Below are 27,941 nucleotides of genomic sequence, written 5' to 3'. Positions count from 1 at the left end.
ATGTCCCAAATATAAAAATGTCATTTCCATCCCTAAAATACACATTTTACAGTCACTGTTATGGACATTTATCATAAACACAGCTCAAATGCTTCCTACTAGTGTGGCCCAAAACATTCAGCAGTTTTATTACAGGTAGAATGCAAAATGTTTCAGTACAAGCATTTCAACCAAATGTAATTTATGCAATATTTCAAACCTTTAACCCACTGGGGAAAATCAACCCATGGCAACAGTTTAAAAGCAGCCCAATTTCGTGGAAAACAACAACAACAACAACAACAACCCTGCATCCAACACGAGCTGCAGAAGTCATATTTGACTGATCACGGCTCGAGAGTAAGGAGTGATGACTGACAAGATGTTGGAGGATTTGCTCCTCAACAGATCCCGAGCTCATTGAACAATATCTTATATCGTAAGATGTGCTGCCCTTACACAGTGCGCGAGCGATCGCGAAATCGAAAGTGACCTGCGACTGCTAGCGCTCATTCAAAAGGAATTTAAATACCCCACATATTGATAGCGGCGCCCTGATGCGCGAAAATTATATACAATATTAGAATGTGTACGGGAGCGGATGGGAGCATGCGGTAATAGTCAGAAATTCAGCGAGAGCGGGATCAACAAGCCTCGCGCAGTGTTGCCAATTTAGCACTTTTGTTGCTAAATTGAGCAACTTTTCAGACTACCCTAGCAACTTTTTCTTCCAAAAGCACCAAGCAACAAATTGAGCAATTTTAAAAATTGATTTGGCAACCTTTAGCAACTTTTGATAAGTGACTCAGACAATAAAAAGGCACACATTTTCCATCTAAATTTCACAAAAAGAGGAAACCACAGATGCCTAGCAGTACACACATCACGTGAATCGAGTTAGCTGCTATTTGCAATTGTTCAATTTAATAATAATACTTGAATAATTTGATAATTGAATAATTGTTCATTTATGACACACTTTGTTAGTAGCTTGTACCTGCGATTGTTGATCAGTTAGTATACTGTAAGTAAAATGGAAAACCTTTCAGGACATCATCCATCATCCATTGTAACCCGAAAACACAATGCGTAATTTAAAATGCAGGTAAAAGACCATTACGGAAAATTCTTTCATATTAACAGTAGATTGTGCCTTATTTTTACAGACTTTTCTTAGAGTGTAGCATACCAACTAGCTACTAATACACTGCTTAAAGCATATTAGTTGAGAATGTGTAGAATTACTAGTTTACTAGCTACTAAAAAAACTTAAATTGAAATCATTCAAAAATGTGTACGTTTTCAATAATTCAATGTATTTAAAAATAGTTATTTATATTTTAATATTATATAATGCATATTATTTTACAAACAAATCTAAATTAATCTAAATATATTTTTTGCTGAGATTTGATGATGTGACAATTTTGCGTCGTGATTACGCAATGACGTCATTGCGCAATGACATCACAACGTCATTTAGCAACTTGTAGCAACAAATCGACCTTCCTTTAGCAACTTTCTCTGAAAATTAGTTGGCAACACTGGCCTCGCGCATAACATAACAGATGATGTCAAATCTGGCAGGATTCCATAAATAAACTACACAGAACCCCACTATTCGGACAAATATACATAATGAAAAGATGATACAAAATGTAATACCTTGGAAAATGGCATTTAAGACTTTTTAAGGGCCTTCATTTTCTCTAAATTGATTGATCAACTTTTAATACTTTTTAAGACCCCGCGCACACCCTGGTGAAATACGATAAATCCAATTTAAAAACCTATTTAAGGACTCTGGCATGAGGATGTTAATTTGATGACAAAAACTGTATGTGATTCTAGAATGTTTATTAAGCATTGCATATATATGATCTGATCCCAGTGATTACTGAAAATAAAGACGCGGCTTTTACTAACAGTGGGGCTAATTTCATACAGTTGTTCGTAATGCAAATGCTGATTATGTTGAATGTGAAATATCCATATATGCACGTAAAAATCTGGTCACTTTATTTTAAGGTCCAATCCTCGCTATTAATAAAACATTAACTACGACTTTTCCCTCAATAAAGTCCTAATTTGCTGCTTAATTAATAGTTAGTAAGGTAGTTGGTAAATTTAGGTATTGGGTAGAATTAGGGATGTAGAATATGGTCAGGCAGATGATGTGTTTTATAAGTTCTAATAAACAGCCAATATTTTAATAATAGGCATGCTAATAAGCAACTAGTTAATACCGAGAACTGGTCCCAATACTAAAGTGTTACCAATAATTATATTAATATGTGATTTTACTTGACCTTAACTTGACCTTAACTTTCAGCTAATGTCACAAAGCCCTCTTATTTTGTCAAATTCTCTCTTTTCTAATAATTTCATATAGGTACAGGCACAGTCTTTCTCAATCCACCCAATTGTGATGAACAAATCAGAATCAAATCCTGTCATAATTATTTTTCTTATTAAAGGGTTAGTTCACCCCAAAATGAAAATTCTGTCATTAATTACTCACCCTCATGTCGTTCCAAACCCGTAAGACCTTCGTTCATCTTCGGAACACAAATGAAGATATTTTTGATGAAATGTGAGAGAGCTCTCAGACCCTGCATACAGCAACGCAACTGTAATGTTCCCAGGTCCAGAAACGTAGTAAGGACATCGGTAAAACAGTCCATGTGACATCAGTAGCTCAACTTCAGTTTTGCGAAGCTACGAGAATACTTTTTGAGTGCAAAGAAAACAAAAATAGCATAATTTATTTAACAATTCTTCTCCCCCGAGTTACGTCTTCCGCCATTTTGGAGAGTACCCAAGAGCGTAATCGACGTAATCAGCGTTGTTTACGCTTAGGGGAAAGCGTGCGTATGCAGTGAGATACTCTCTAAAATGGCGGAAGACGTAACTCGGGGGAGAAGAATTGAATAAATTGTTATTTTTGTTTTCTTTGCGCTCAAAAAGTACTCTCGTAGCTTTGCTTTGCAAAACTGAAGTTGAGCCACTGATGTCACATGGACTGTTTTACCGATGACCGATGCTACATTTCTGGACCTGGGAACATTACCGTTGCGTTGTTGTCTATAGAGGGTCAGAGAGCTCTCTCATGTCATCAAAAATATCTTAATTTGTCTTCTGAAGATGAACAAAGGTCTTACAGGTTTGGAACGACATGAGGGTGAGTAATTAATGACAGAATTTTCATTTTGGGGTGAACTAACCCTTTAAATATCCCATTTTACTCAGAATTATGTCACATTGAGGAAATAAAATGGATTGCATGTAATTCTTAAAGGTACTGCAACACTATCCTTAAACTGCAGGTGTATGAATTCTGTTTTTAACAAAATCAAAAAAGGCAGGAATGGGACTCACCTGTCAGGCAGAGCCTGTAGGACCGTGGGCATGAGGACTCCTGAGATGGCCTTGTACAATATGGAGTCACACACACCGACTATATTGACCACTGTAGAAGAGCACAGGACAGGGAGCATGTGGGGCGGCATGCCCTGCCAAAAGTGCAACAGGAAGCTCTGGACCTACGCATATACACAAACACAAATAAACATTGCGATAACATGACGGAATTGATCACCCTCATCATGCCACCAGTTGATCAAAGCTTGAAGAAATAGCAGACCTCATCAAAGTTGGCTCGTATGACTGTATCCAGTATCCTCTGGCAGTGAGTTCTGTACATCATGATAAAGGTCGAGACCTTTTAGAGGGAAAAAAAGCTAATTTAAATGACTTATAATACTTTCCCACAAAGAATAATTCACTTAGTGTTAATGATGTCATACCAAATTCATTCCTGACTCATGGTCATGCATTAATAAGACACCAAAAGACTCTAACACTAAAGAAAGAGGATACAAATACCAAACAACAAAAAAGCTGCTTTCACGAACAATGCCTATTTACAAGGTCCTGCCAAACCAGTGTGTAAAAAGAAGCTTTAAAGATCAGAAACTCACAAACCATTTAAAATTACAGGCGCCTTTTTAAAGCGAGACAGCTAGTGCCCATCCTTTGTGCAATGCTCGATCTTATTACCTACTCAAAAGATTAAGAGTTCGCTAGGAACCAACACATAAATCCTCCAGGTCTTCATCTAAATCCAGGCCCAGGGAAGGTCCGTCTGACACATGAAAGCAGGATCTAGAGGGAAGGGTAGTGGGCAGGAGGAGGGAGAGGGGGGTTGGAGTTGGAGGTTAGTAGTTAGAGTTTTAGTGATCTGTTTACCTTCTCCTCTGGCAGACTGGCGGGCAGATTTAAGTCTTTGACATTTGGAAAGTCTGGCAGGAGAGTGCCCAGCTTGGAGCGCGGTGAATACGCCACTGTCTGTTTGGTGACCTCTTTCTTGCCCATCTCGTTCACCCACGCAGCGCCCTTTTTAGAGTACATCACATCGTAGTACTGAGAGCTCTCTTTCACAGCGATTCCATAGTAGTGATACCTAAGAGGGACGAGCGAGTGGCAGAATGAAACTTTTACTTTGTTTGCTGACTAAAGCAGTCCTACAAAAGCAGTTAAAGCAGTCATGATTAGAAGGTTTTCATAATCTCTGCACTGGTTTTTATAGGCATGAATTAACTTCTTCCATATTATCTGTCTAGTGTAAATGGCGATACATCTCTCAATGCCTAAGATTCTCATGACTGCATCTTTTTTGACAGTTCATACATATATATATTAATTCTAAATACAAAAAAGTGGTCACCATGAACTTTAGAAGTGAGCACTTTTGATTGAGGGAACTTTTGCACAGTTTGGATCAACATTAGGGTGGATACAAAGGGGGGGAATAATTGTGCAAATATATTATCATATTTTTTATTTTTTAGAAGTAATACTTACTCCACTTGTGGGCAGTGTTGTGGAAAGTCACTTTTAAAAGTAATGCATTTCAATATTGCGCTACTCCCCAAAAAAGTTACTAATTGCGTTACTTAGTTACTTTCTATGGAAAGTAATGCATTACATTACTTTTGTGTTACTTTTTCTCACCTGGGCTGGGCTTGTGAATAAAACAAATATTAATAACAAATAACACTTATTTCAGCAATAAAAAAACCCAAACAAATGTGATGTTTAACTCAAGTCATTTAGTTCATATGGTAATCTTATTCGTATGGTTGACCATCAAAGGTCAGCACTGAGATTAAACACGTAATATACATTTGTGTTATTTAACAGATTTAATTATTGCAGGTTTGCAGAATATTCTGAGTTTGCATTTCACTGTTTTTATTAATTTCTAGGAATACTGAATCTGTTTTTGTGCAAGTAAGATGAATAAATGAATGTTCACATTTAGTCTAGAACTATAGTAACCATCATGTTTACACAGTGCACCTTAGCACTTACTCGCAATTACACTCAACATGGAAACAAGAGGTCTCAATCAATAAATGGAAACCAAAAGTTGCATTACTCATTTGAAAAAGTAACTAAAATTAAAAGTAATGTCACTTTAGTTACTTGAAAAAAGTAATCTGATTACGTAACTCGAGTTACTTGTAATGTGTTACCCCCAACACTGCTTGTGGGCTTCTAACTGTGACCTACTTGATACAACATATTTTAAAGTAACATGACAAATGCAAAAAGCTAGAAAAGTTCTTGAATAATGAACTTACTTTGACTGGCCCCTGGTTCCTAGTCTCCGTGTGGTTAACTGAGGAAACTGTTGTCTTATTATCTGTTTGGATCAGGTAAAAAGAAAAAAAATACACACATATTGAGCTTTTCTGGGCACATCTTTTATGACGTCAGTGTGTTATCTGTTACAACTATGACAAAAATATCTTCTCAATCATCTTGTTAGATGTATACATGTCCAATGACATTTCTTTTCTCGCCAATCTCTCATTCTCTCTCTGCTTTTTGTCCATGAGCTCCTTGGTCCAGCTCCCGGTGCAGAAAACTTTGCAAACAGTGAAGCTCTCTATTGTGTGGGATGAAAAAAGAGGCCAAGCTGTGAAGTTTCTGTCAGGCTTGGCTTGATAAATGAGCAGACAGGGAGGCAGGTCCAGCTCTCTCTCTCTTTTTTGTCCTGAATCAATGAAGCCTTCCTAAAGGACACCCCACGCTGCTCCAGCCACTGATCTAACATTCCGCAACATCTCACCCTTCCAAATTTCCTTTAATTACACATTAATCCAGGCCCCCTCTCTTTTTCAATATCCTCCGACAGGACCCGGGGGAGCAGGATAAGGGTGTCGGGGGGCGGCTATATGAGTAGGTGGGTTGAGGGGTTGTGGGAACAAGGGTGAACATGTTCATTGTTTATATTGTCCAGCTATGAGTTTGCAGAAGAGGTGTAAGAAAAGACCACTGGCTGTGGCTCTTCATAACACCCAGTATTATGTCATGCTTTTTTTTTGGTAACAGATGTTTTCCTTCCTCTTTCACGTGGACTTGTATGTTTATAGGATCTTTGATGAGAGAAAACTCCATGATTACCTCATCAAAACTTGACTATCATAAAAGACCCAAATATTCGATTTCATCACTGAAGGGTTGAATACAGGTTATTACCTTCCCAAAGCTTGCAGCGTTGACCGGCTGAGAATCAAGTTTCTCGCAGAAGTCCAAATAATGCATGTACAGTGCACTGCGAGGAATACAAACACCCTCTGTGATCTCATAGTTCTCCTCCAACCTGATGAAAACACAGTTTGGTCAATGCACATGGAAAGCTAGTGTCTAGAAAACACGTGTTATAAGGAATCATAAGTCAATGGAGGAAAGCATAACTGTAGTTTTAAAACAAAAAGTTACACTGTAGGTACGGGAATGATCTTCAAGCATGGCCAGCATGAAATTTTAGTTTATTTTACAGATATATTTTCAAGTAGCACTTTCAAAATTATATGCAAAATGTTCTTGCACTTACTATTTATGTTATGGCATCTATACTGTGTTTATCCTAAAATTCAAATTATTCCTCTTTTTTATAAAAGAAATGTAGTTTAGTGTGAATAGGTTCTAAGACCAATTGAAAGTTTAATTTAAACAATTTTCAATAATATTTCAAATGAGAGAAACAAGTCAGAGAGAAGGGCTTGAAAAAAATAGTATATACTATTTGTTTTAGATTTGTTTGCCAGTATAGATAGAAAAGCAAGATTTTGTATCATTTGCTGATCCTTTAATAAACGATTTCTCTGTGAGGTTGTAAGTCTGTTTTCCTTTCTGATACTTGAAACCTGACAACTTACAAGCTACAGGAGAGCAAAAACACTATTTGGGAAATTCAACAGCTGTTTTATGATCTAGAATTTTCCTAGACTAGAAAAGTGCATGATTTGTTTGAAAATCATGTAGCAATGTTTTAATGTGACATTTTACTAATTTGAGCACTGAAATTCTATACAGATGGTTATATTTCTATATAACACACATTATATTTTAGAAGAATTTTGTTGCTATTGGATGTCACTTAACATATCAAAGCTAATTATAAATACTGATCATTTTACTATGGTTAAATCCTTTCAAGAGTTCAACTGACTTCAAAGGTGACGGTAAAGATTAAAATAAGTGATTTATAAGTGACATTTCTGGTGTAGATTAGACTCACCATTGTAATGTGGCAGGTGTTGAATGTGACTTAGATGCTCGGTTGTTTTCTTTCTCCTCGTCTTTTATAAAAAGAAAAACACAACAATCAGGATCAGTAATTTGCCTTAAATATAAATAACATATAAATCCTTTAAATTAATATAAAGAAATTACACATAATATATTAGGCTATATATATATGTGAAGAGTACAGATGCAAAAAACTTCCAAGTGCCGTTTGAAATTTTCTTCTAAAATGAGCATTTTTATCAGGCTCCTATGTGTAAGTTCAGTAATTTCACTTCAATGGCAATGAATAGGTTCTTTCATTGCCATTTAAGTGAAATAACTGAACATAAACATAGGAGCCTGATAAATGGATAAAAGTAGCTTCTAAAAAAAAAAATGCTAATTTTAGAAAAAAATTTCAAACGGCACTTTTGAAGCTTTTGCATCAGATATATTATATAAAGTAAAATGTTATATACAGTGCATAATAAAGGTGTCTTTTCTTTTTCTTTTTTAAAGACATGTTCTGTCATAACACTCACATTAGGTTCCCTTGAAATAATTGTTCATGTTTCATGCAGTTTATAGTTTCATTGAATTTATTCATGAATATTCGTTTAGACTTACTTTCGTCGTTGGACATATTTCCAATAGAAGAGTGGCTGGAGAAGCGCCTGCTCTCGCTTTCGTTCAGACATCTTTCAATCCAGCTCTCTGCCAAAGTAAAATATATTTATGTAGGCTATATATATATATTTACATTACTGGTTTTTTTATTGTAAGCATAGCCTATATATGGCTGTCTTCACAGTAGCCTCTTTTTTTCTTAGATGAAAAATTAAAAACCACATGATTACAACATTATTAAACCCACAAACTTTAATTTAGCTTTCATTTATTATTTTCTGTACCATTCTATTTTTATTTAAACATAGCCTAAATTTAAAACATCATATGATTTATCTCAGTAATTCCCATCAGCAGAAGTAACAGGTGCATGGCCGCGCTGTGGTTTCTAAACTTAACTATTCTTTTTTTTTTTTCTTTTTTAAAGTTTTTTCCCACCACAGCTTGAAAAAAGAAACTGAACTGTAATTGTTCATTTGTGAATTCCAAATAATTTAACATCAGTAAACGTGGCTGTGTGTTATTGCAGCCACTGTCTATAGAGTTGAGGGGCAGAATAATGACGGTGCAATTCAATTACAATCGATTGCGCGGATCTTTGGGCAGCTGGGATTCTATTCGAAATGTTTTTAGCAGAACTGCAGGAACCCCGCATTGTTCCCGAGGCGCATTACAAGCGCGCGCCATTCTCATTTCTGCTATGCAAGTAATCCGGCTGGTGTCCTTACATCACAAAACAGAAACGCTTTTAATATAATTCGATTCGAACTTATGTCATTCATGTTTTCCCGCACGGGCCATGGCGACGGTCGCTATAGCATTGGTTGCCAGGGCTGCGAGTCGACTGGGAAACCAACAACCTGCTGATGCATCAGATGGCGGCTGAAGTTATAGTGAAAGTTATGAGACTTAAAACTTTTGTTGGATAAGTTATTTGACAGCCATCAGACAACGCACTGCTCAAACGGCAGGTGTAAAGCAAGAAGCAGTTTCGATTTTATTAAAATATTCTTATTTCATTCTGATTTGATGAAGTTATTAGTTTGGGCATCATAGTTTGGGAGCTAAAAAAAAACTTGAATCAGTTCAAGTCTCTTTAAAAGTTTTGATGCATCATAATAATCCTAATAAATCCTCATCATTAGTTTCAACAGGAGACAATCAAGCAAAACACCCAGACAGTAGCCTATCACACGTGTCTCACATAACTGGGTTAAGGCCAATTATTATCTTTATTTTAATTAAAGTTCTTAACAAACTTAAGTTTGGTTATTTTACAAGCTTTCCTTATAGTGACTTATTGTCAGATAGAGAAAAAGATAAACAAGTAAAATTTACTTAAAATGTGTATTATCCTTTGTATTACAAAATATATAAGGTAATTAAAAAAATGGCACTATCAGTGATAACACCAGACAATAACAAGCTGTCTAAACTATTTATTTGACTTTTTAAAATAGCAATAATACATTATTTGGAACGCCACCAATTGGTAATTATTACTTTTTTAAACAATTTAGTTAAATTTTTGCTGACATTTTATTTGAAATATATTTACATTTGAAAAAGTATCATTATTCTGCAGCTGTTATTTTGAAGCTCAACAAATATTTTTTTCTTAGAAACTAATTCATCTCTGTCAGCGTTGGCTTAGTCAACTGAGATCAGATTTTCAGTCTGTAACTGAATTATTTGCTCTGTGAACAGTTTAAGTGCTCTAAATAATTGGATTAAATCCAATCTAACGGCGAGACTGATTGGAGATCGTTCATAATCATGCATTAAATATCAGAGTGAAAAAGCGTCATTTAAATATAGCAAATATTCAATAATTAACTTCTAATTGTTTTCCTAGAACAATTGCACTGAACCGAATTGAACTGAGTAACTGCTTTTTGAAGCCACATGGAACGTGTTTTAAAAACTAAATTAGTAAAACACTACAGCATAACATCTGTTATCTAAATATTCTGTACAGATTATAATGTTGTTTTCAAGCAGCAATTTTATATTTACCAATAGTACAGAGTGCAGTTTCACTCGAGTCAAAACCTGGCTTGAGCAGGTGCCTCATTTTCATAAAACTTTTAAACTGGACTACAAACTCAGAACTGTGACCAAAATTTAAGGTCACATTGCTACTCCGTAAAACTGCCGTCCACTTTACGTAATCCCAAAACCACGTAAAACAATAATCTCAGCAAAAGAGCACCCATCCTGAGCAATTAAAAACATGCCAATTTATCTCTTGGTGAACAAGAGCTTCCCTGATGGAAGGTTAAATAACTTTTTCTGATGCCAATCTCAGGTCACACAATCTCAAGGCCCGCTTCGCGTTCCAAAAGAGGCCAGATCCCAAACGTCCCGATGTCATGGAGGTGCAGCAGGAACCAACCTGTGGAATCCATGTCAGGCTCTTCCAGCAGCCCACAATGCATCCTTTTCCCATGCACGTTCCAGGGGCTCCTTTGAGAAAATGGCTCCGTGCAGGACTCCCCCTCCTCAGCTCCCTCCGTCTCTCCAAGAGAACTGCCCGGTGCTGAGATGGATAAGATGTGAGGTCCGTGGAGAGGGTGGCGGTGGTGATGGAGGTGGGGGTGTGGGTTGTAGGAGCGGGTAGGGTGGAGAGGGGGTCACAGACTCCAGAGATCCAGCGGGGGAAAAGCCAGAGCCGTCAAAATGTTTGCTGATGTTTCATGGGAAAGGGGCTGATTTTATAGGAGCCCTGATGGGGGACATGTCATTGATAGGCTCGGCAGGCTGATGAATGGCTTCGAGTCAGATGGGGATGTGGCAAGGCTCACTGGAAGTCTTTTGTGAGGCTGTTTTGAATAAGAAAAGCTCCCTTCCCAGAAAAAAAAAGAGGCTTAGATCTACGCAAACCCAGCACTGTGGCCTCCCCGTCTCCCATTATAGCATTTAATACGTTTTCGTACCCTCTCCTCACACGCACATACACACTCTGCCCCCACTGCTTTAGTTTTAAAGTCCTCCTTCCAAGGGCCACTTTTTGGCCCATTGCAAAACTTTTTTTTTGATGTCTTCAACTCCGAAGCTCTGGAAACGTGAGCGTCGAAGTTGCATTCATTCAAAATCGATGCAAAAAACGTTGAACTCACACAAATGCATTCCATCGTCATATTGGATGCTTTTAACACCAAACGCCCATTAAGGCAGTTGGCAAAACTGGAAAGAGAAAGTTTGGTGGACCCCCTCCCCTTCATGCTCTCTCCTTGAAGCAACCTTATTTTAGTGTGCTGGGAGGAGAGTGCGGCCACAAAGGAGGGAAGTAAAAGTGTAGAGCCTGAGGCAGGGAGGGCTCTGATGGAGTGCCTACAAACTGCAGAAGGGAAAGCTGTGATTAGAATATGAATGGATCCACGGGGGAAAGAGAGAGAGAGTAGGAGAAAGGGGGATTATGGTGGAACTGCTCCCCACTTGCTGGATGGCAGAGGAACGCTTGCTCCTACATCTATCGACTGCGCAGGCGTAAGGATGCCACGACAGGCTCCTCGCTGTGTGGCGGCAGGACTTCAGCTGGAGATATTTGTCATTTGAGGTTTGGATGGAACTAATGTACGGTGGCCCCCAAAATGTGTTTAAACACTTAAAGATTAGAACATTGAGTTAGAAAATATCAAACCAACTGCCAATTATTTAAAAGTTAAAACAACAGATATACATGGAAATATCTGAGTTTGGACACTTTCTGGTTGTCAAATGTTAGTGTAAAATATCCTTAGATGGCATAAATGTTCACCTGTGTGAACTTGAGAACTTCTAAATACTTTCAAAGTAGTTAAAGTTAATTTTCTTTGCAGATGTCATTGGTTTTATATTTTATCGTATAACCAACACTGAGCCATCAGTTATTACAGCATAGCATCTTTGCTTATTGTCCATTGTTGGCAACAGCTGTTTTTTGGTCCACAGCGGCTATGCTATGGCTCAGTTTTCCAGTTTGCTGTCTAGACATTGACTATTGTTCAAAAGGTCGGGGTCAGAAAGATTTGTTCTTAAAGAAATAAGTCTTTTTATTCAGCAAGGACATATTAAATTCATAAAAAGTAGGGTTAAAGACATTTCTGTTTCAAATAAATGTTGTTCATCTATTCATCTAAGTATCCAGAAAAAATGCATTAGTTTCCACAAAATATTAAGCAACACAAGTATTTTCAGCAGCAAATCAGCATATTAGAATGATTTCTGAATGATAATCTGACTGACACTGAAGTCTGGAGTAATGGCTGCTGACAATTCAGCTTTGCCATCATAGGAATAAATTACATTTTAAAATATATTAAAATAGAAAACTTATTATGACTTGTAATATTATAATTTCTTTAAAAAAAAAAAAAAAAAATCATAACTCCAAATGTTTGACAGTAGTGTACCTCTCATATTAAAAATAAGTAAACAATAAATAAAACAGAACTAATACTACAAATCTTCAAAGAAACAGAACAAAATAACAAATTGAAAGCTTCATCTAAAGGCCAGTATACCAGCTTTCATTTGAAACTATGGATTAACCATCACCTCTAACAAGCTGGGAAGTGGATGGCGAGAGAGAGGCAAACATCAATGAAAATTTCCTTAATTACAGTTTTAAAGATGGAGGCTGTGAAGGAAAGGAGGGAGGAGGAAGGCAATCTTTGCATCGTCTCCTCAGAAGACTTCCTTTTTCTGTTCATCTACCCTCAGTCTCATTAGCCCCTCATTAGCTAGGACAGGTGCAGCCGGCCAAAAGAGACACCCTCAGACCCTTATACCCCCCCCAACCAGCGAGTGAGCCGCACTGTCAGTGCCCATTCTACCGATGTGAGATGCATTCTTCCAATCAAAGCCTTCCACGGCTGCTTGGTGGGTGGGAGCAATCTTTGAATAGTGGATGATTTGGTGTATAAAAAAAGCAGCAAAGTGGGAAGGTGGTCAATGTAACAAGCAGCTCCTTTCTGCTGTCAGTGTTGTCACATTAACACTTCATCAAGACTGCTCAATACTTCCACCCCCAATATTTTCTGATCATCACTCTTAAAAAAAAAAAGAAAATGTCTTGAGATGCAACAAAAACAAAATGTACACATTATTCATAATGTACCTTTACTATTTATTTGTTTATTATAAAGCAAACCTTACCATTCTAAAGGCAAACTGAAACAAATAAATCGACATATTTCAGACAGCACACATACATACTGTAAACTAGAGGAAATGCCAATAATCAGTTTATTCCCTTCAAGTCAAAAAAAAAAAAAAAAACCTACATTCAAGCAGGCACTTCTTTTTATATATATATATATATACATACACACAAAGCTGTTTAACAAAAATGAAATGAACATGTTTCAAGTGAGGCTTAAACAAATGTTTTATGCAGTCCTTAATAATACTGTATCACTCCTCTGTGTGTAAAGCTTTGGCGAATTGCTGTAATCACTCGCCTTCACTCGTTGTATCGAGCCAGTTTGAGGCGAGGGATGATGTTCATGGATTGCAGCTCTTGGAAGAGCAGTTTGCAGGCATATGGAATTCGTAGAGACGACACATGGCATGAAGACTTGCAGTAATGACACCTGCAATAAACAGAAAATTCTCACTAATAAATCCCTTTGATGCACTTGTGACTACATTATTATTGATACTGAAAAAAAAATAATAATACACTACAGTAATGGATTATACTGACCATCCTGAATATCCCAGCAAGCCACATTGGTCACACACGTCCACCTCAAAAGCATCACTGGAGATCATCAGTCGCTCAAGCAGCAGCATGCTGGCTCCATAGCCAATGAGACAGTCTCGTTCCATCTCTCCCAGACGGAGACCACCATCCCTGGAACGACCCTCTGTGGGCTGCCTGCATTACAATAAAATTAAAAACAATAAAATTTGATTTTAATTACAATAAAAAATAAAAGACAGAATAATAAACAATTTATTACCCTAATGAATAAATATTACAAATCAAATTTCAGAGAACACGTATATTTGGATTTCTTACCTAGTGAGTACTGCTCTCGGACCACGTGCTCTGGCATGCATTTTATCCAGCACCATGTGCTTCAGTTTCTGATAATAGACTGGACCAAAGTAGATGTAGGCTTCCAGAGGTTCCCTAAGAGCCAATTACCAAAAAAAAAGTATTACAGTAATGTGCAACAGAGAAGAAAACTCAGATTTTTGCAATACATAAATATTCAAATATAAAACGTAACTGTTAGTTTCAAAATTATTATCAATATTAAATTAAGTATGGTAACGCTTTACAATAAGGTTCCATTAGTAAACATGAGTTAATGCATTAACCAACATTAACAATGAGTAATATATTTTTTGTGGTATTTATTAATTCCTTCGTTAATGTTAATTAATAAAAATACAACTGTTTTTTTGTTGGTTCTTGTTAGATTAGGTCCATTAAATAATGTTAACAGATACAACTTTTGATTTAATTATGTATTAGTACATTTTGAAATTAAGATTAATAAAGGTGTTAGAAATATATATATATATATATATATATATATATATAAAACAAGAAATTAATACTTTTTTTCAGCATGGATGCATTCAATTTATCAAAAGTGACAGCAAGGACATTTATAATGCTACACAAGATTTCCATTTCCAATAAATGACATTCTTTTGAACATTCTATTCGTCCCAAAACTGTTTTCAACATATTGAACACCAAATCAGCATATTAGAATGATTTTGAAGAATCATATGACACTAAAGACTGAAAATTTAGCTTTGCCATCACAGGAATAAATTGTATTTTAAAATATATTAAAATTGAAAAATGGTATTTTAAATGGTAATATTACAGGTTTTTATGAAATAAATGCATTCTTGGTGAGCATAAGAGAAACAAAAATGTTTTTAAAAAACCTTACAGACTCAAACTTATGAATGGTAGTGTGTATTATGAGACCATTCAGAAAAAGAAAAATACAGACACACACACACTAAAATCTGAGCCAGAAGTATTTGATTTAAAAATCTCCTGCCAAAGGAATATGTATTTACTGCAAAATAGCCAGCTTTAGTACTTTATCCTGCTTATTACATGGCTAATTAACACATAAATATGCTTAAATCTTGATTTTCATTAGTTGCCTGGGTATTCTAGAAAGTATTCTAGAAAGCTGTGTAATAAGGCATCTGAATTAAATCCTGAAATAAAAGGTTTAATATTAATTATGAATCTTACTTAATGGCTTCTTTAAATGTTTTATATAAAACCACAAAAGTGTAATCTCTGGAACAGGTAAATTCATTCAAATATAAACATCATATACTTTTATGATGGAAAGGACGTACAGTCATTCTGGAGGGATAACCATGAGGGTTCATGATGATGTCAGGGCAGATTCCCGAGTCACAGAAGGGCATGTCCTCTTGAGGAACAATCAATCCACACACACCTGTAACAGAAAAAATTTCCCATATTACAAAAACTATGTCAAAGACATCCCTATATTCAAATGGTCTGCAAGAAATGTTAACTCTACCATGTCAGAGCTGACCTTTCCCATAAAACTTAATTGATTTTTGAGTGATTTCAGTCACAAACAAATGCTTGATGAGAAAGTGTGAGGTTTATGTAACTTTCATCTAGTCCAAAGGCCTACAAAGCAGACTTATTCAGGTCTGCTGAAGTGGAACCATTGGAAATTCAGACTGCAGGACAGAGTGAAAGTGGTCCAAAGCGTTCAGTGAGAGTGTAAATGTTTGCGGAGGAGCTCCTCACTCTTCCCGCAGCCAGAGCAAACACATTATTGGGCCATTTGCAAGTGATAAAAGAGAAGAACAGGGGCAGGAAGTGAGGAGAGGTGCTTAGCTGGACAGTGAGAAGGGGATTATGCATCCATAGTTCCCCTTTACCATAGAGTGCACAAAGAAAGGTTCAACTAAGGAGAGCGATAAATCCATAAGCAAAAGAAAAGAAAAATCTAGGCTCTTGAGAAGAACTTGGGTAGTCAAAATTAATTAAAAATTATATTTATACACACACATACATCGCATACATCGGCTCTTCATACTAGAAATATACTAGGATCAGGATTATTATATATCAATATTTTAACATTTTAACATTTTATTTTAACATTTTCATATAAATAATATAATTTTACACAGATTTAATCAGATTACTCAATATTTTGGTTAAATGTTTAATTTAAGACCAAAATAAGTACCTAAAGCAACGCAACAATGAATTCACAAAAATAGATAAGTAAATAGAAAATTATTATTATTATAACACAATTTATTATAGATGTCACTTCACAGTAGTGAATGTTTCATTTTGCTCAATTAATAAAAAAAATCTGATTAGTTAAACAACTATATCAACAGTTTACTTGATTATGCCACCCAAACTGTAACAGTTACACTACTGTTCAACTGTTTGGAGTTGGTTGATTTTTTTTTTTTTATGTTCACCAAGGCTGCAATTAATCAATGATAATCTGATCAACAATTGTGCTGCTTATTTTTTTGGAAACCGTGATACATTTATTTCAGGATTCTTTGATGAATAGAAAGTTCTAGGGATGCACAATATTGGATTTTTGCCGATATCCGATATTTTTAAACTAATTTTGGCCGATACCAATATATTTCCTTTTGTTTAGAAACAACACCAAGTCTATCCTGTTCAGAAATTATAAGCAATATATTTTTAATTTTGGTTAGTTTTTAACAAGAACTTTGTTAGAATGAAAAAAACAATAATGAAGGTTTTTTGACAGTACATTGAAAATAACTATAAATAAACTATATATCAATCGCTGCATTTATTTTCCCAGAAAGATGCAGTTAACCCTAACATTTTATTTTAAGATTTAACATTTGTAGATGGTCTAAAGCAAAAGAGTTGTAAAAATTCAGAAAATCTTTTAGAGCTTATGATTTGTTTAAAAAATAAAACATTACACATTAATGAATAAATCAGTATATTTAATTTTTAAATCAAATTATTTAATTTACAAGTGTCATGTTTGTGATTTTTCTTTCATGTAAGCTATAGCTTCTGACCTTTAAATCAAAACATACTAATTATTTTATGACATCAATTACTGCTTCATTTAATCAGAAATAACCGTCTAAATGTTATTTGTGTAGGCTATTTGACTTTTAATTTAATTAGAAGTAGGCCAACAGCAGCCCCTAAAGATTAAAAGTCCTTACAGAACGGCTGTTAGGACCTGGGGGAGGCTGCCGCTGCTGCCACTGCACCTGCTATTACTGTTTATGACACACCAAACGCGTCATTCTGTATGTGCTTTCACAGATTAAATGCAGCGATCCAAAAGAGTGAATCTAATCATCATTCAGACAAAACTTTGCTTCAAGAATTAGCCACACTGCTGACGTAATCTAATCGCTAGCACACCTGAGCACATGTGAGTTAAGGTATTCCTCTTATCGACAAGACATATCGGCATAATTTTTCATATCGGGCCGATGCCGATATTTACATTTAAAGCCATTATCGGCCGATTCAAAAAAAAATTTTTGCAACCAGGTAAAACTCTTTACTGTCACTTTTGATTAATTTAATGTGTCCTTGCTGATTTAATCTTCCAAACTTTTCAACGATAGTAGAATTTGCATATTTTAATACAGAACAAATAGTAAAATAACATTTTAATTTAAGAAAATAATTGTTAATCCAATAAATCCAGGCAATCAATCATCAAAATAGTTGTTAGTAGCAGCCCTAGCAGGTAAAAGGATTTCCTGCTGCAAGAATACAGAAAGAGAGCAAGAGAGCAAGAGTGCAACAGAAGCAGAGAGGTAAGCAAGAGCAGTTCCCATAGCACACATCCTCTGTGTTGTTTGTTTTGTGTGAGAGTGAATGATAAAAGAGGCATGAAATCAGTAAAGAATAGCAGGACAGCAGTAAGAGTCCATGGCCCTCCATCACCTATACAGCCCCACTGTGGTGGCTTGCACAATGGACCCTGCCAAGACAGCTGTGTGAGTATCAGAGTGTGTGTGTGTGTGTGTGCGCTTCAGTGTGTGTTTGGGTCACCGGTAAATAATTAACCTATCGTTCTCCGGTGACCGGATCTTATGAGGGTGGTAGAGGCTGGTCAGAATGGGGGTGCAGGATGAGGGAGGGGTTTAAAATGAGTAAGACAAAACTCCCGTGAAACTTGCTGAAAGCCAATGGCTCCAAACCACGGTGGGACGTCTTTAATGGGCTTTCTTTTGCCCCAAAAGGTAGCCAAATCTCTTTCTTTGAAGTACAGCGTTCTCTCAAACTAATTTTCCAACAAAAAAGCACCTTAAAGTGCCTGTTTAGTGCACACACAGGGGATGCATTAATTAACCCACCACAAACACTGCAAAGAAATATAGAAACAAATTCATTCCCGCTGAATGTTATTGTGTGGTTGGCAGCGCAGTCACGCACCTCTGGAAAACACAGCTCAACTTCTCCGAGTGGGATTGTTCAATAAAAGCCCGCCTCTAAAGGCACAAAAGACATTCAAGAGAACGGCACTATCCTTCACAACAACAATTAGCTGCCTTGTGTTATCCTGGTCCACCGACACTTGCCTGCTCCTTTAAATACCAAAAGCTCCTTTAAAAAGAGCAGTAAATAGCATCTCAGGCGGTTTGCGGCTAACCCCTCCTCACTGTCACGTCCCGTGATGAGTGCCAGTGGACAACCTCCGCTAATGAAATGAGTGAATTATGCATGGCGCCAGTTAGCGCTCTGATTAAAACATCATACTGACCAGCTCTCTCAGTGGAGGTGCTTAGAAACAATGGGGGCTGTAAACACTTTCCCAGGACTGCGCTGCTGTAATAAATTTGCATAGTCTGGCATGGGACAAAAAGCTAATTAATTGAAAAACGGGAAGCGGAAAAAAAGTTGAAGAGAATGGGAGGGCCAGCTGAGACGATATAACTTGGGTGTTGAAAATAAAATGGACATCAAGTTTAGAAACATCTCTCCTCACTTGTTAATGAGATGGGTTTATTGTGTTCATTTTGGCACGGTGCTGGAATTTGGTTTCATATGTTGATATCTACTAAAGCAGAGGAAAAGATGCCAGTTTGGAAAAGGCAGGAAGGATGTTATGGTACCTTTCTGTCCATGTCGACTGCTGAACTTGTCTCCGATCTCTGGTATACGTGTTTGCCTGAGCAGGATCTTGATCAAGAAGGCGTCCTCAGCATTGGAGGAGATCATCACCTTCTCAATGTAGGAGTCTGTCGCTCCTTTGTACCTACAGAATGAAGAAAGTAGGCATTTTGGTTGCTATTGGGCAAAAAAACCCAACTTTGTACCTACAGAATGAAGGAAGTAGGCATTTTGGTTGCTATCGGGCAAAAAAACATCTTTGTACCTACAGAATGAAGAAAGTAGGCATTTTGGTTGCTATTGGGCAAAAAAACCTAACTTTGTACCTACAGAATGAAGAAAGTAGGCATTTTGGTTGCTATTGGGCAAAAAAACAACAACTTTGTACCTACAGAATGAAGAAAGTAGGCATTTTGGTTGCTATTGGGCAAGAAACCCCAACTTTGTACCTACAGAATGAAGAAAGCAGGCATTTTGGTTGCTATCGGGCAAAAAAACCCCAACTTTGTACCTACAGAATGAAGAAAGTAGACATTTTGGTTGCGATTGGGCAAAAAAAAACAACTTTGTACCTACAGAATGAAGAAAGTAGGCATTTTGGTTGCTATTGGGCAAGAAACCCCAACTTTGTACCTACAGAATGAAGTAGGCATTTTGGTTGCGATTGGGCAAAAAAAAAAAACTTTGTACCTACAGAATGAAGCAGGCATTTTTGTTGCTTTTACGCAAAACAAAAAACAACTTTGTACCTACAGAATGAAGTAGGCATTTTTGTTGCTTTTACGCAAAACAAAAAACAACTTTGTACCTACAGAATGAAGTAGGCATTTTTGTTGCTTTTACGCAAAACAAAAAACAACTTTGTACCTACAGAATGAAGTAGGCATTTTTGTTGCTTTTACGCAAAACAAAAAACAACTTTGTACCTACAGAATGAAGTAGGCATTTTTGTTGCTTTTACGCAAAACAAAAAACAACTTTGTACCTACAGAATGAAGTAGGCATTTTTGTTGCTTTTACGCAAAACAAAAAACAACTTTGTACCTACAGAATGAAGTAGGCATTTTTGTTGCTTTTACGCAAAACAAAAAACAACTTTGTACCTACAGAATGAAGTAGGCATTTTTGTTGCTTTTACGCAAAACAAAAAACAACTTTGTACCTACAGAATGAAGTAGGCATTTTTGTTGCTTTTACGCAAAACAAAAAACAACTGTACCTACAGAATGAAGTAGGCATTTTTGTTGCTTTTACGCAAAACAAAAAACAACTTTGTACCTACAGAATGAAGTAGGCATTTTTGTTGCTTTTACGCAAAACAAAAAACAACTTTGTACCTACAGAATGAAGTAGGCATTTTTGTTGCTTTTACGCAAAACAAAAAACAACTTTGTACCTACAGAATGAAGTAGGCATTTTTGTTGCTTTTACGCAAAACAAAAAACAACTTTGTACCTACAGAATGAAGTAGGCATTTTTGTTGCTTTTACGCAAAACAAAAAACAACTTTGTACCTACAGAATGAAGAAAGTAGGCCTTTTTTGTTGCTATTGGGCAAAAAAATCCCAACTTCGTACCTACAGAATGAAGTAGGCATTTTTTGTTGCTATTACGTAAAACAAAAAACAACTTTGTACCTACAGAATGAAAAAAGTATGCATTTTGTTTGCTATTGGGCAAAACAAAAAATAACTTCTTTGTACCTATAGAATGAAGAAAGTGGGTATTTGTGTAGCTTTTAGAAAATTAACTTAATTATCTCAAATAAAACAGCTGGAATATTGCACAGTGGGATTCTAATTTAATTTCATCAGACAAATGGTTTCTTACGTGACTGGCACGTCTTTGTATTGTGGTTGGCCTGGTTGGGCACTGCCCTCCAGTGGCGTTTGGGTGATGGTTGGCATTGACTTATTCACCAGCACCTGCTTGTTTTCAACCCTCTCACCTGTGAGGGATATGACATATAAAACATCAATACATATCCTTAAATCAATATAGTCTATATTATTCGGCTGAAATGTGGTTCTTTCTAAGAGTCTTACCAGGCGAGCAGATGCCATCAGCATCCAGGATGCTGTGTCTCCAAATGGGCTTGCGTGTTTCCGCATCCAACATTGGACCCATCACTTTGTCGAAGGTCTGGTTAGTGTACCGCCTTAAGGTGCACTTAGCGTTCTTGTACACTAGACATCTACCAAAGCCTAATACAAGACAGAAGAACAATGGAGGACAATGAACAAAAGTGAACACAATGGAAATCTACATTATTTTTCAGATTTCATTCTCAATTTAATTTGGAAAGTTAGTATAGTCACTTCAGAATGCTACTAAACTGATAACTGAATGAGTCTAAGCATTCAGCATGAGTTATTTAGCTCTTACCTCTGTCAAGAGAGGCCTTGTTGAGCACCAGGGCGTCTTCTATATCATAGCCACTGTAGCTCATTACAGCCACAGTAGCATTCTGGCCTGCGGGCAGCTTCTCAAAGTCAATCAGCTCGATGGTCTTCGTCTTCACCATAGGCCTCTGTGGGTACGCTAGCAGGTACATCAGGGTGTCTATTCGGTTCCTCTGGTTATAACCAATAGTACCTGATCAAAATCAGTGATGAAATGAGGCATCACTCAAAAGGGTTGAACAAGATGCAAAAGAGGAAAAATACTGCCTTGGTGTATAAATTAATATTTTTATATAATATTATTTATTTTGGGCTTTTTGCCACATTTCTGGTTAATAAATGTCATTATATATTATGTATTATGGCGTTTAAAGGGATAGTTCACCCAAAAATGAAAATTCTATCTACCAAAGCCTAATACAAGACAGAAGAACAATGGAGGACAATGAACAAAAGTGAACACAATGGAAATCTACATTATTTTTCAGATTTCATTCTCAATTTAATTTGGAAAGTTAGTATAGTCACTTCAGAATGCTACTAAACTGATAACTGAATGAGTCTAAGCATTCAGCATGAGTTATTTAGCTCTTACCTCTGTCAAGAGAGGCCTTGTTGAGCACCAGGGCGTCTTCTATATCATAGCCACTGTAGCTCATTACAGCCACAGTAGCATTCTGGCCTGCGGGCAGCTTCTCAAAGTCAATCAGCTCGATGGTCTTCGTCTTCACCATAGGCCTCTGTGGGTACGCTAGCAGGTACATCAGGGTGTCTATTCGGTTCCTCTGGTTATAACCAATAGTACCTGATCAAAATCAGTGATGAAATGAGGCATCACTCAAAAGGGTTGAACAAGATGCAAAAGAGGAAAAATACTGCCTTGGTGTATAAATTAATATTTTTATATAATATTATTTATTTTGGGCTTTTTGCCACATTTCTGGTTAATAAATGTCATTATATATTATGTATTATGGCGTTTAAAGGGATAGTTCACCCAAAAATGAAAATTCTGTCATTAATTACGCACCCTCATGTCGTTCCAAACCCATAAGACCTTCGTTGATCTTTGGAACACAAATTAAGATATTTTTGATGAAAATCGAGAACTTTCTGACCCTGCATAGACAACAACGCAACTGACACATTTAAGGCCCAGAAAGGTAGTAAGGGCATTGTTAAAATAGTCCACGTGACATCAGTAGTTCAAGTGTAATGTTATGAAGCCACAAGAATACTTTTTGTGCACAAGGGGAAAAAAAAACAACAACTTTATTTAACAGTTTCTTCTCTTCCGTGTCAGTCTTTGATGAGCGTTCACGACAGCACCACGACTCATCGTGGTACTCTCATAAACGCACGATGATGACTGACACAAAAGAGAAAAAAATCTTTGAATATAGTATTTTTTTTGTACTCTCGGTGCTTCATAAAATTATGGTTGAACTAATGTCTCATGGACTAATTTCAGGATGTCCGTACTACCTTTCTGGGCCTTGAACGTGTCTGTAGCGTTGCTGTCCATGCAGGGTCAGAAAGCTCTCAGATTTCATCAAAAATATCTTAATTTCTGTTTCGAAGATGAATGAAGGTCTGGAACGCCATGAGGGCGAGTAATTAATTACAGAATTTAAATTTTTTGGTGAACTATTTCTTTAACAACACTGCTCTGACCAACATAATGTAGCAACATTGGGTGAACCAATAAAAGAGTAGTTTACCCAAAAATGAAATCGTGTCATTTATTCTCCCCTCATGTCGTTTCAAACTTATCTGACTTACTTTCTTCTGCAAAATACAAAATAATATATTTTGAAGAACACTGGGAATCAACCAACATTGGACCCCATTGACTTCAATTGTATGAACATATAGATGATTTTATGGAGAAAAGGAGACTTCTTAATTTCTTAAAATATCTTCTATGTTCCACAAAATAAAGAAAAACATACAGGTTTGGAACAACATGAGGTTGAATAAATAATAATAATAATAATTTTTAGAACTATCCCTTTAACAATAAACAATGTATTACCATGAACTAATAACGAACAATACTTTAAAATTTAAGGCTAATGCTAATGCAAATATCCATATAAAGATATCTATTTTTTAATGTTCGAGGCATGGCAGAGGATCCCCAAATCCAGGTGTGAAAAACTTGTTGCATCTTTCCCAAAAAGACTCATGGCTGTATTAGATCAAAAGGGTGCTTCTACTAAAAACTGAGCAAAGGGTCTGAATACTTAGGACCATGTGATATTTCAGTTTTTCTTTTTTAATAAATCTGCAAAAATGTCAACAATTCTGTGTTTTTCTGTCAATATGGGGTGCGGTGTGTACATTAATGAGGAAAAAAATGAACTTAAATGATTTTAGCAAATGGCTGCAATATAACAAAGAGTGAAAAATTTAAGGGGGTCTGAATACTTTCCGTACCCACTGTATGTACTACTAATGCATTAACTAATGTTAATTTGTACAGCTTAACATACTAATTTCTACAAATACTAATGTTTTTAACATTGTCCAAGACTAATAAATACTGCAAAAGAAATATTTCATTATTTCATGATAGCTACTGTATTATCAAATGTGAACATATAGAACTTTATTGTTGCCAGAAAGGCCTTTACAATTACACTAAGGTTTTTCTTAACTTGCTGCAACTCAATTCAATGCTTTTCAAACAATATGAAACAGCTAATGAACATCTGATCACGTTTAACCGACTGTCTGAGGGGTGTTGGTGTGATGGCTGGTGTCGGCAGTGTTAAAATCTCTGGGGTGGAGGTTTAGCATGGCAGAGATGGAGCGAGGGGGTTAGGTTTAAGTATAATAGCCACCGTCCCTTGAGGCCTTGACATTTGTCAGATGCTATTACGCTACAATCAGGGTACAAGCACACAGTGTGTGATAATAGGGCTGGGGCCACACAACTGGATTTGCACATGTATGGGGCTGTCCGTCCAGAAAAAAGAAGACAAGGCCTAAGATATTGGGCCAAATATAGTCACAGTTTCAGTGGTTTTGTAATGGGGGAGGTGGCCAGGAGAGGTTTAAGTAGTTTGGTAACCAGGGCAGCGGAGTGTGTGTGCTCCTTCCCTCTTGCGCAGCTGAGCACACTAACCCTGCTCGGCACACTGAGCTCAGGACACAATGAATGCGTAATGACACTCAGAGACACTGGCAGGGAAAGGCTTCCACACACACACACACGCATGCATGCACTCACAAAAGCGGGACTATGCAAGCAGGCGATGTTTGATGTCCACATACATACAGAATGTGGTGTGTATGTCAAAGGTTTTGAAAGCTAGTGTGAAAGTGAGTGTGTCTATGAGTGAAAAGGAGTGTGTGTTTGGAAGTGGATGTTTGGAGATGGAGACTGTAGTAGTCTTACCCATAGCCTGCTTGCCCATAGCACACTGGTAGGTGTTTCTGGGGGACTGGTTATGATGAGGGTAAGGAATCAAACCAGCACAGACCCCCAGCAGCGTGAACGGTTCGATCTCCAAATGGGTCGTGCCCCTAAATAAATCACACATTGCTCAGCATGTATATTCAGAAGAACCTTTTTTTTTTGTTTGTTTATTTATTTATAAGAAATCTATATTTGAGTCTTAATGGATGCCATATACAGTGTCTCTAAAGAGTATTTGGACTGTTTGTATATGAAGGTGTCCAAACGTAATTTTAGAAAAGCACCAATATTATTTTTGCCCAATACTAATAATAAATCAATCATTATGGCTGATAATAAAACTCTTTAAAGGGGTCATATGATGTTGCTAAAAATAACATTATTTGGTGTAATGAAATGCGTTTATGGGGTTTAAGGTTCAAAAAACACATTATTTTCCACATACTGTACATTATTGTTTCTCCTCTATGCCCCGCCTTTCTGAAACGCGTAGATTTTTACAAAGCTCATCGGTCTGAAAAGCGAGGTGTGCTCTGATTGGCCAGTTATCCAGTGCGTTGTGATTGGCCGAATACCTCAAGCATGTGACGGAAATGTTACGCCCCTTACCATACTGTGATGCCGTGTCCCGGCCAGAGCGAAGAGACAAAAACATTAAAACCCATTATAAACGAGGCATTTGTTGCATCCAGTGGAGACATAATTACGGATTATAATGATTTATGCTGTCTTTTTACGCGTTGCATTGCATCACGCCGCGTAAACGTAAAACCATGTCTGCATTTGTGATCAGAGAAACGACAAACAACTAGCGCTACTCTACACGGCTCAAAACTTGCGTTTGAATCGTCAGTGGCAAATCCTTTAAATATGAAAAACGTACTTACAGTCTGTGAGTCAGAACAGCCGGCATTGTAGTCTACTCTACCAGGATCAGGAAACAGTCCTCCATAAAATGCACTGCACACATCTAAATATTTGGGTTGAACTGTTCTGGAACAGTGTTGTAAATACAACTTAACCACTGATTTCTAGTCGTGTCCTCTCTTGGAAGACCAAAAAAGTAGTTTCGCTTTCACAACGAAACACACGGCAACAACAATACTACAGCGAGAATCAAAGTTACGCCTTCTTTCTTTGCATGAACATTTGGGCAGTGTTATGCAAATCTTCCCACATCGTGGGGATATGTGGGGGCGTGTTAGAACGAGCAGTTTTAGGTAGGCGTGGTTGACTAACTTTTATAAAGAATATCTCTTTGGATTTGAGACTTTAGTCTTTGCAACTTTATAGATCTTCTTTATGCACCAAGAGCTTGTAACACTCCAAAGAGAGAGGAAAAAATTTAATAGCATCATATGACCCCTTTAATATTTTTCTGAAAAAATAAATATAAAACTCTAAAAATAAAATAATTTGAAATGAAACAAGTGAATTTAGGCATCACAGCATTATAATGTACAATATGAAAACCCAGATTCCAATTGGGATTTGATCATTCACATTTAACAGCATTAATAATTAAATGATTAGCATTAGTTAAAGATTTAAGTGAACAATAGATAATGATAAAGGTAATCTAAATATTGGAATAAAAATATGGTAACGCATGTAATTAAATTTCCTGTATGAACAGATACATCTAAATTAAAATCAAGCTACATATTAATTTTAATACAAAATATATACATGTATATATATATATATTAAAAAATATATACCATTATAAATTAAAATTCTGCAATATTGATATAATGAATATGGTACAGATATATTAAGCTTCCCTACAGAGTCATTACATTAGATAACAAAACAAGACACAAGGTAACATTTTCTTTTAAAATAGAAAAAAAAGAAAAAAGTATAATATTTTTAAACTAAACACTTTTCAGATCAGTTTCCTATTGCAATGATAATGGTCTAAGTGTCCAAATACTTTAAAGGCCTGAATTATGTGGCTTATAAGTACTCACTCGGTGATCATATGCTCATATAAAGCAATGTTACAGTCATTTTCTTCATTTACATCCAAATACTCCACCAGACTCTCATGAAGGAAGTCCTCAAACGTTCTACAGGGAAAAGTGGGTGGTAAAAACACAATGAAAAGGCATGCATAAGACAGTCTCAAATCTACATTCTGGACTCTCCATTCAAATGTAATTTTCAAATATTGATTGGCTTCAAACGCACCTGTAGCCCTGAGACAATTCCTCAATGTGTTTGTTCTTCACAGCTGGCTGTCCATTCTTTACAATGATGTAGGGTCTGCCAGGAGCACACAGAATGCAATTCAAATGTGTCTGTGCAATACAAGGCAACTAACAACATTGGGTACTGGTTTTAAAAGAGTTTATATTCCAAAAGGATTTTAATTTTGGGATATAAAAAAATAAACTCTGTAGTACCTGCACAAACGGCCCCCATCAGAAGAAATATACACACAGCGGTCGGTCAAATTGGTTGAAATGGACACAAACTCGTTTATAAAACCTGCTCTACGCATGAGTCTGAAGGTATAGACCAACTTCTGATGGTCTCTGATCACTCCAAGAATGTTACCTAGAAAGGAACACATTACATTATTTTTTTCTGATCATATTTTCTTTTATATATTTTAATAAATACAGGTATATTGTTCCATTTTTACATAATTATATCGGTTATGCTGAATGACAACTGAATATTACTTCAAAGTACTGTGACATTTTACACAGTACTTTGGCTGATTATTTAAATAAATAAATTATATATATATATATATATATATATATATATATATATATATATATATATATATATATATATATATATATAT

At 36.4% G+C, this 27,941-nt stretch overlaps 2 protein-coding genes across 2 annotated transcripts in view; both read right to left on the bottom strand.

Moving 5' to 3' along the window:
- Positions 1-10,625, bottom strand: part of LOC107553974 (regulatory factor X, 4) — a 21,862-nt gene extending 11,237 nt beyond the window's left edge. The window contains exons 1-8 of the mRNA XM_016236319.1: positions 10,583-10,625; positions 8,188-8,274; positions 7,571-7,631; positions 6,526-6,649; positions 5,625-5,686; positions 4,228-4,441; positions 3,623-3,700; positions 3,358-3,521 (exon numbers count right to left, since the gene is read on the bottom strand). Of these exons, the coding sequence (XP_016091805.1) occupies positions 3,358-3,521; positions 3,623-3,700; positions 4,228-4,441; positions 5,625-5,686; positions 6,526-6,649; positions 7,571-7,631; positions 8,188-8,274; positions 10,583-10,625 (833 nt within the window). The remainder of the gene's footprint in view (positions 1-3,357; positions 3,522-3,622; positions 3,701-4,227; positions 4,442-5,624; positions 5,687-6,525; positions 6,650-7,570; positions 7,632-8,187; positions 8,275-10,582) is intronic.
- A 2,899-nt stretch (positions 10,626-13,524) lies between these two features.
- Positions 13,525-27,941, bottom strand: part of LOC107553942 (polymerase (RNA) III (DNA directed) polypeptide B) — a 27,678-nt gene continuing 13,261 nt past the window's right edge. Inside the window, exons 16-28 of the mRNA XM_016236287.1 lie at positions 27,532-27,685; positions 27,317-27,391; positions 27,097-27,195; positions 25,103-25,230; positions 22,295-22,504; positions 21,343-21,501; positions 21,128-21,245; positions 19,300-19,442; positions 15,517-15,620; positions 15,223-15,266; positions 14,195-14,308; positions 13,877-14,050; positions 13,525-13,763 (exon numbers count right to left, since the gene is read on the bottom strand). Of these exons, the coding sequence (XP_016091773.1) occupies positions 13,634-13,763; positions 13,877-14,050; positions 14,195-14,308; positions 15,223-15,266; positions 15,517-15,620; positions 19,300-19,442; positions 21,128-21,245; positions 21,343-21,501; positions 22,295-22,504; positions 25,103-25,230; positions 27,097-27,195; positions 27,317-27,391; positions 27,532-27,685 (1,652 nt within the window). The 3' untranslated portion in view covers positions 13,525-13,633. The remainder of the gene's footprint in view (positions 13,764-13,876; positions 14,051-14,194; positions 14,309-15,222; positions 15,267-15,516; positions 15,621-19,299; positions 19,443-21,127; positions 21,246-21,342; positions 21,502-22,294; positions 22,505-25,102; positions 25,231-27,096; positions 27,196-27,316; positions 27,392-27,531; positions 27,686-27,941) is intronic.

This window comes from Sinocyclocheilus grahami, unplaced genomic scaffold (genome assembly GCF_001515645.1).
Source record: "Sinocyclocheilus grahami isolate Dianchi unplaced genomic scaffold, SAMN03320097.WGS_v1.1 scaffold487.1, whole genome shotgun sequence".
Lineage (NCBI taxonomy): Eukaryota > Metazoa > Chordata > Actinopteri > Cypriniformes > Cyprinidae > Sinocyclocheilus > Sinocyclocheilus grahami.
This window is presented reverse-complemented; position numbering and strand designations above follow the sequence as displayed.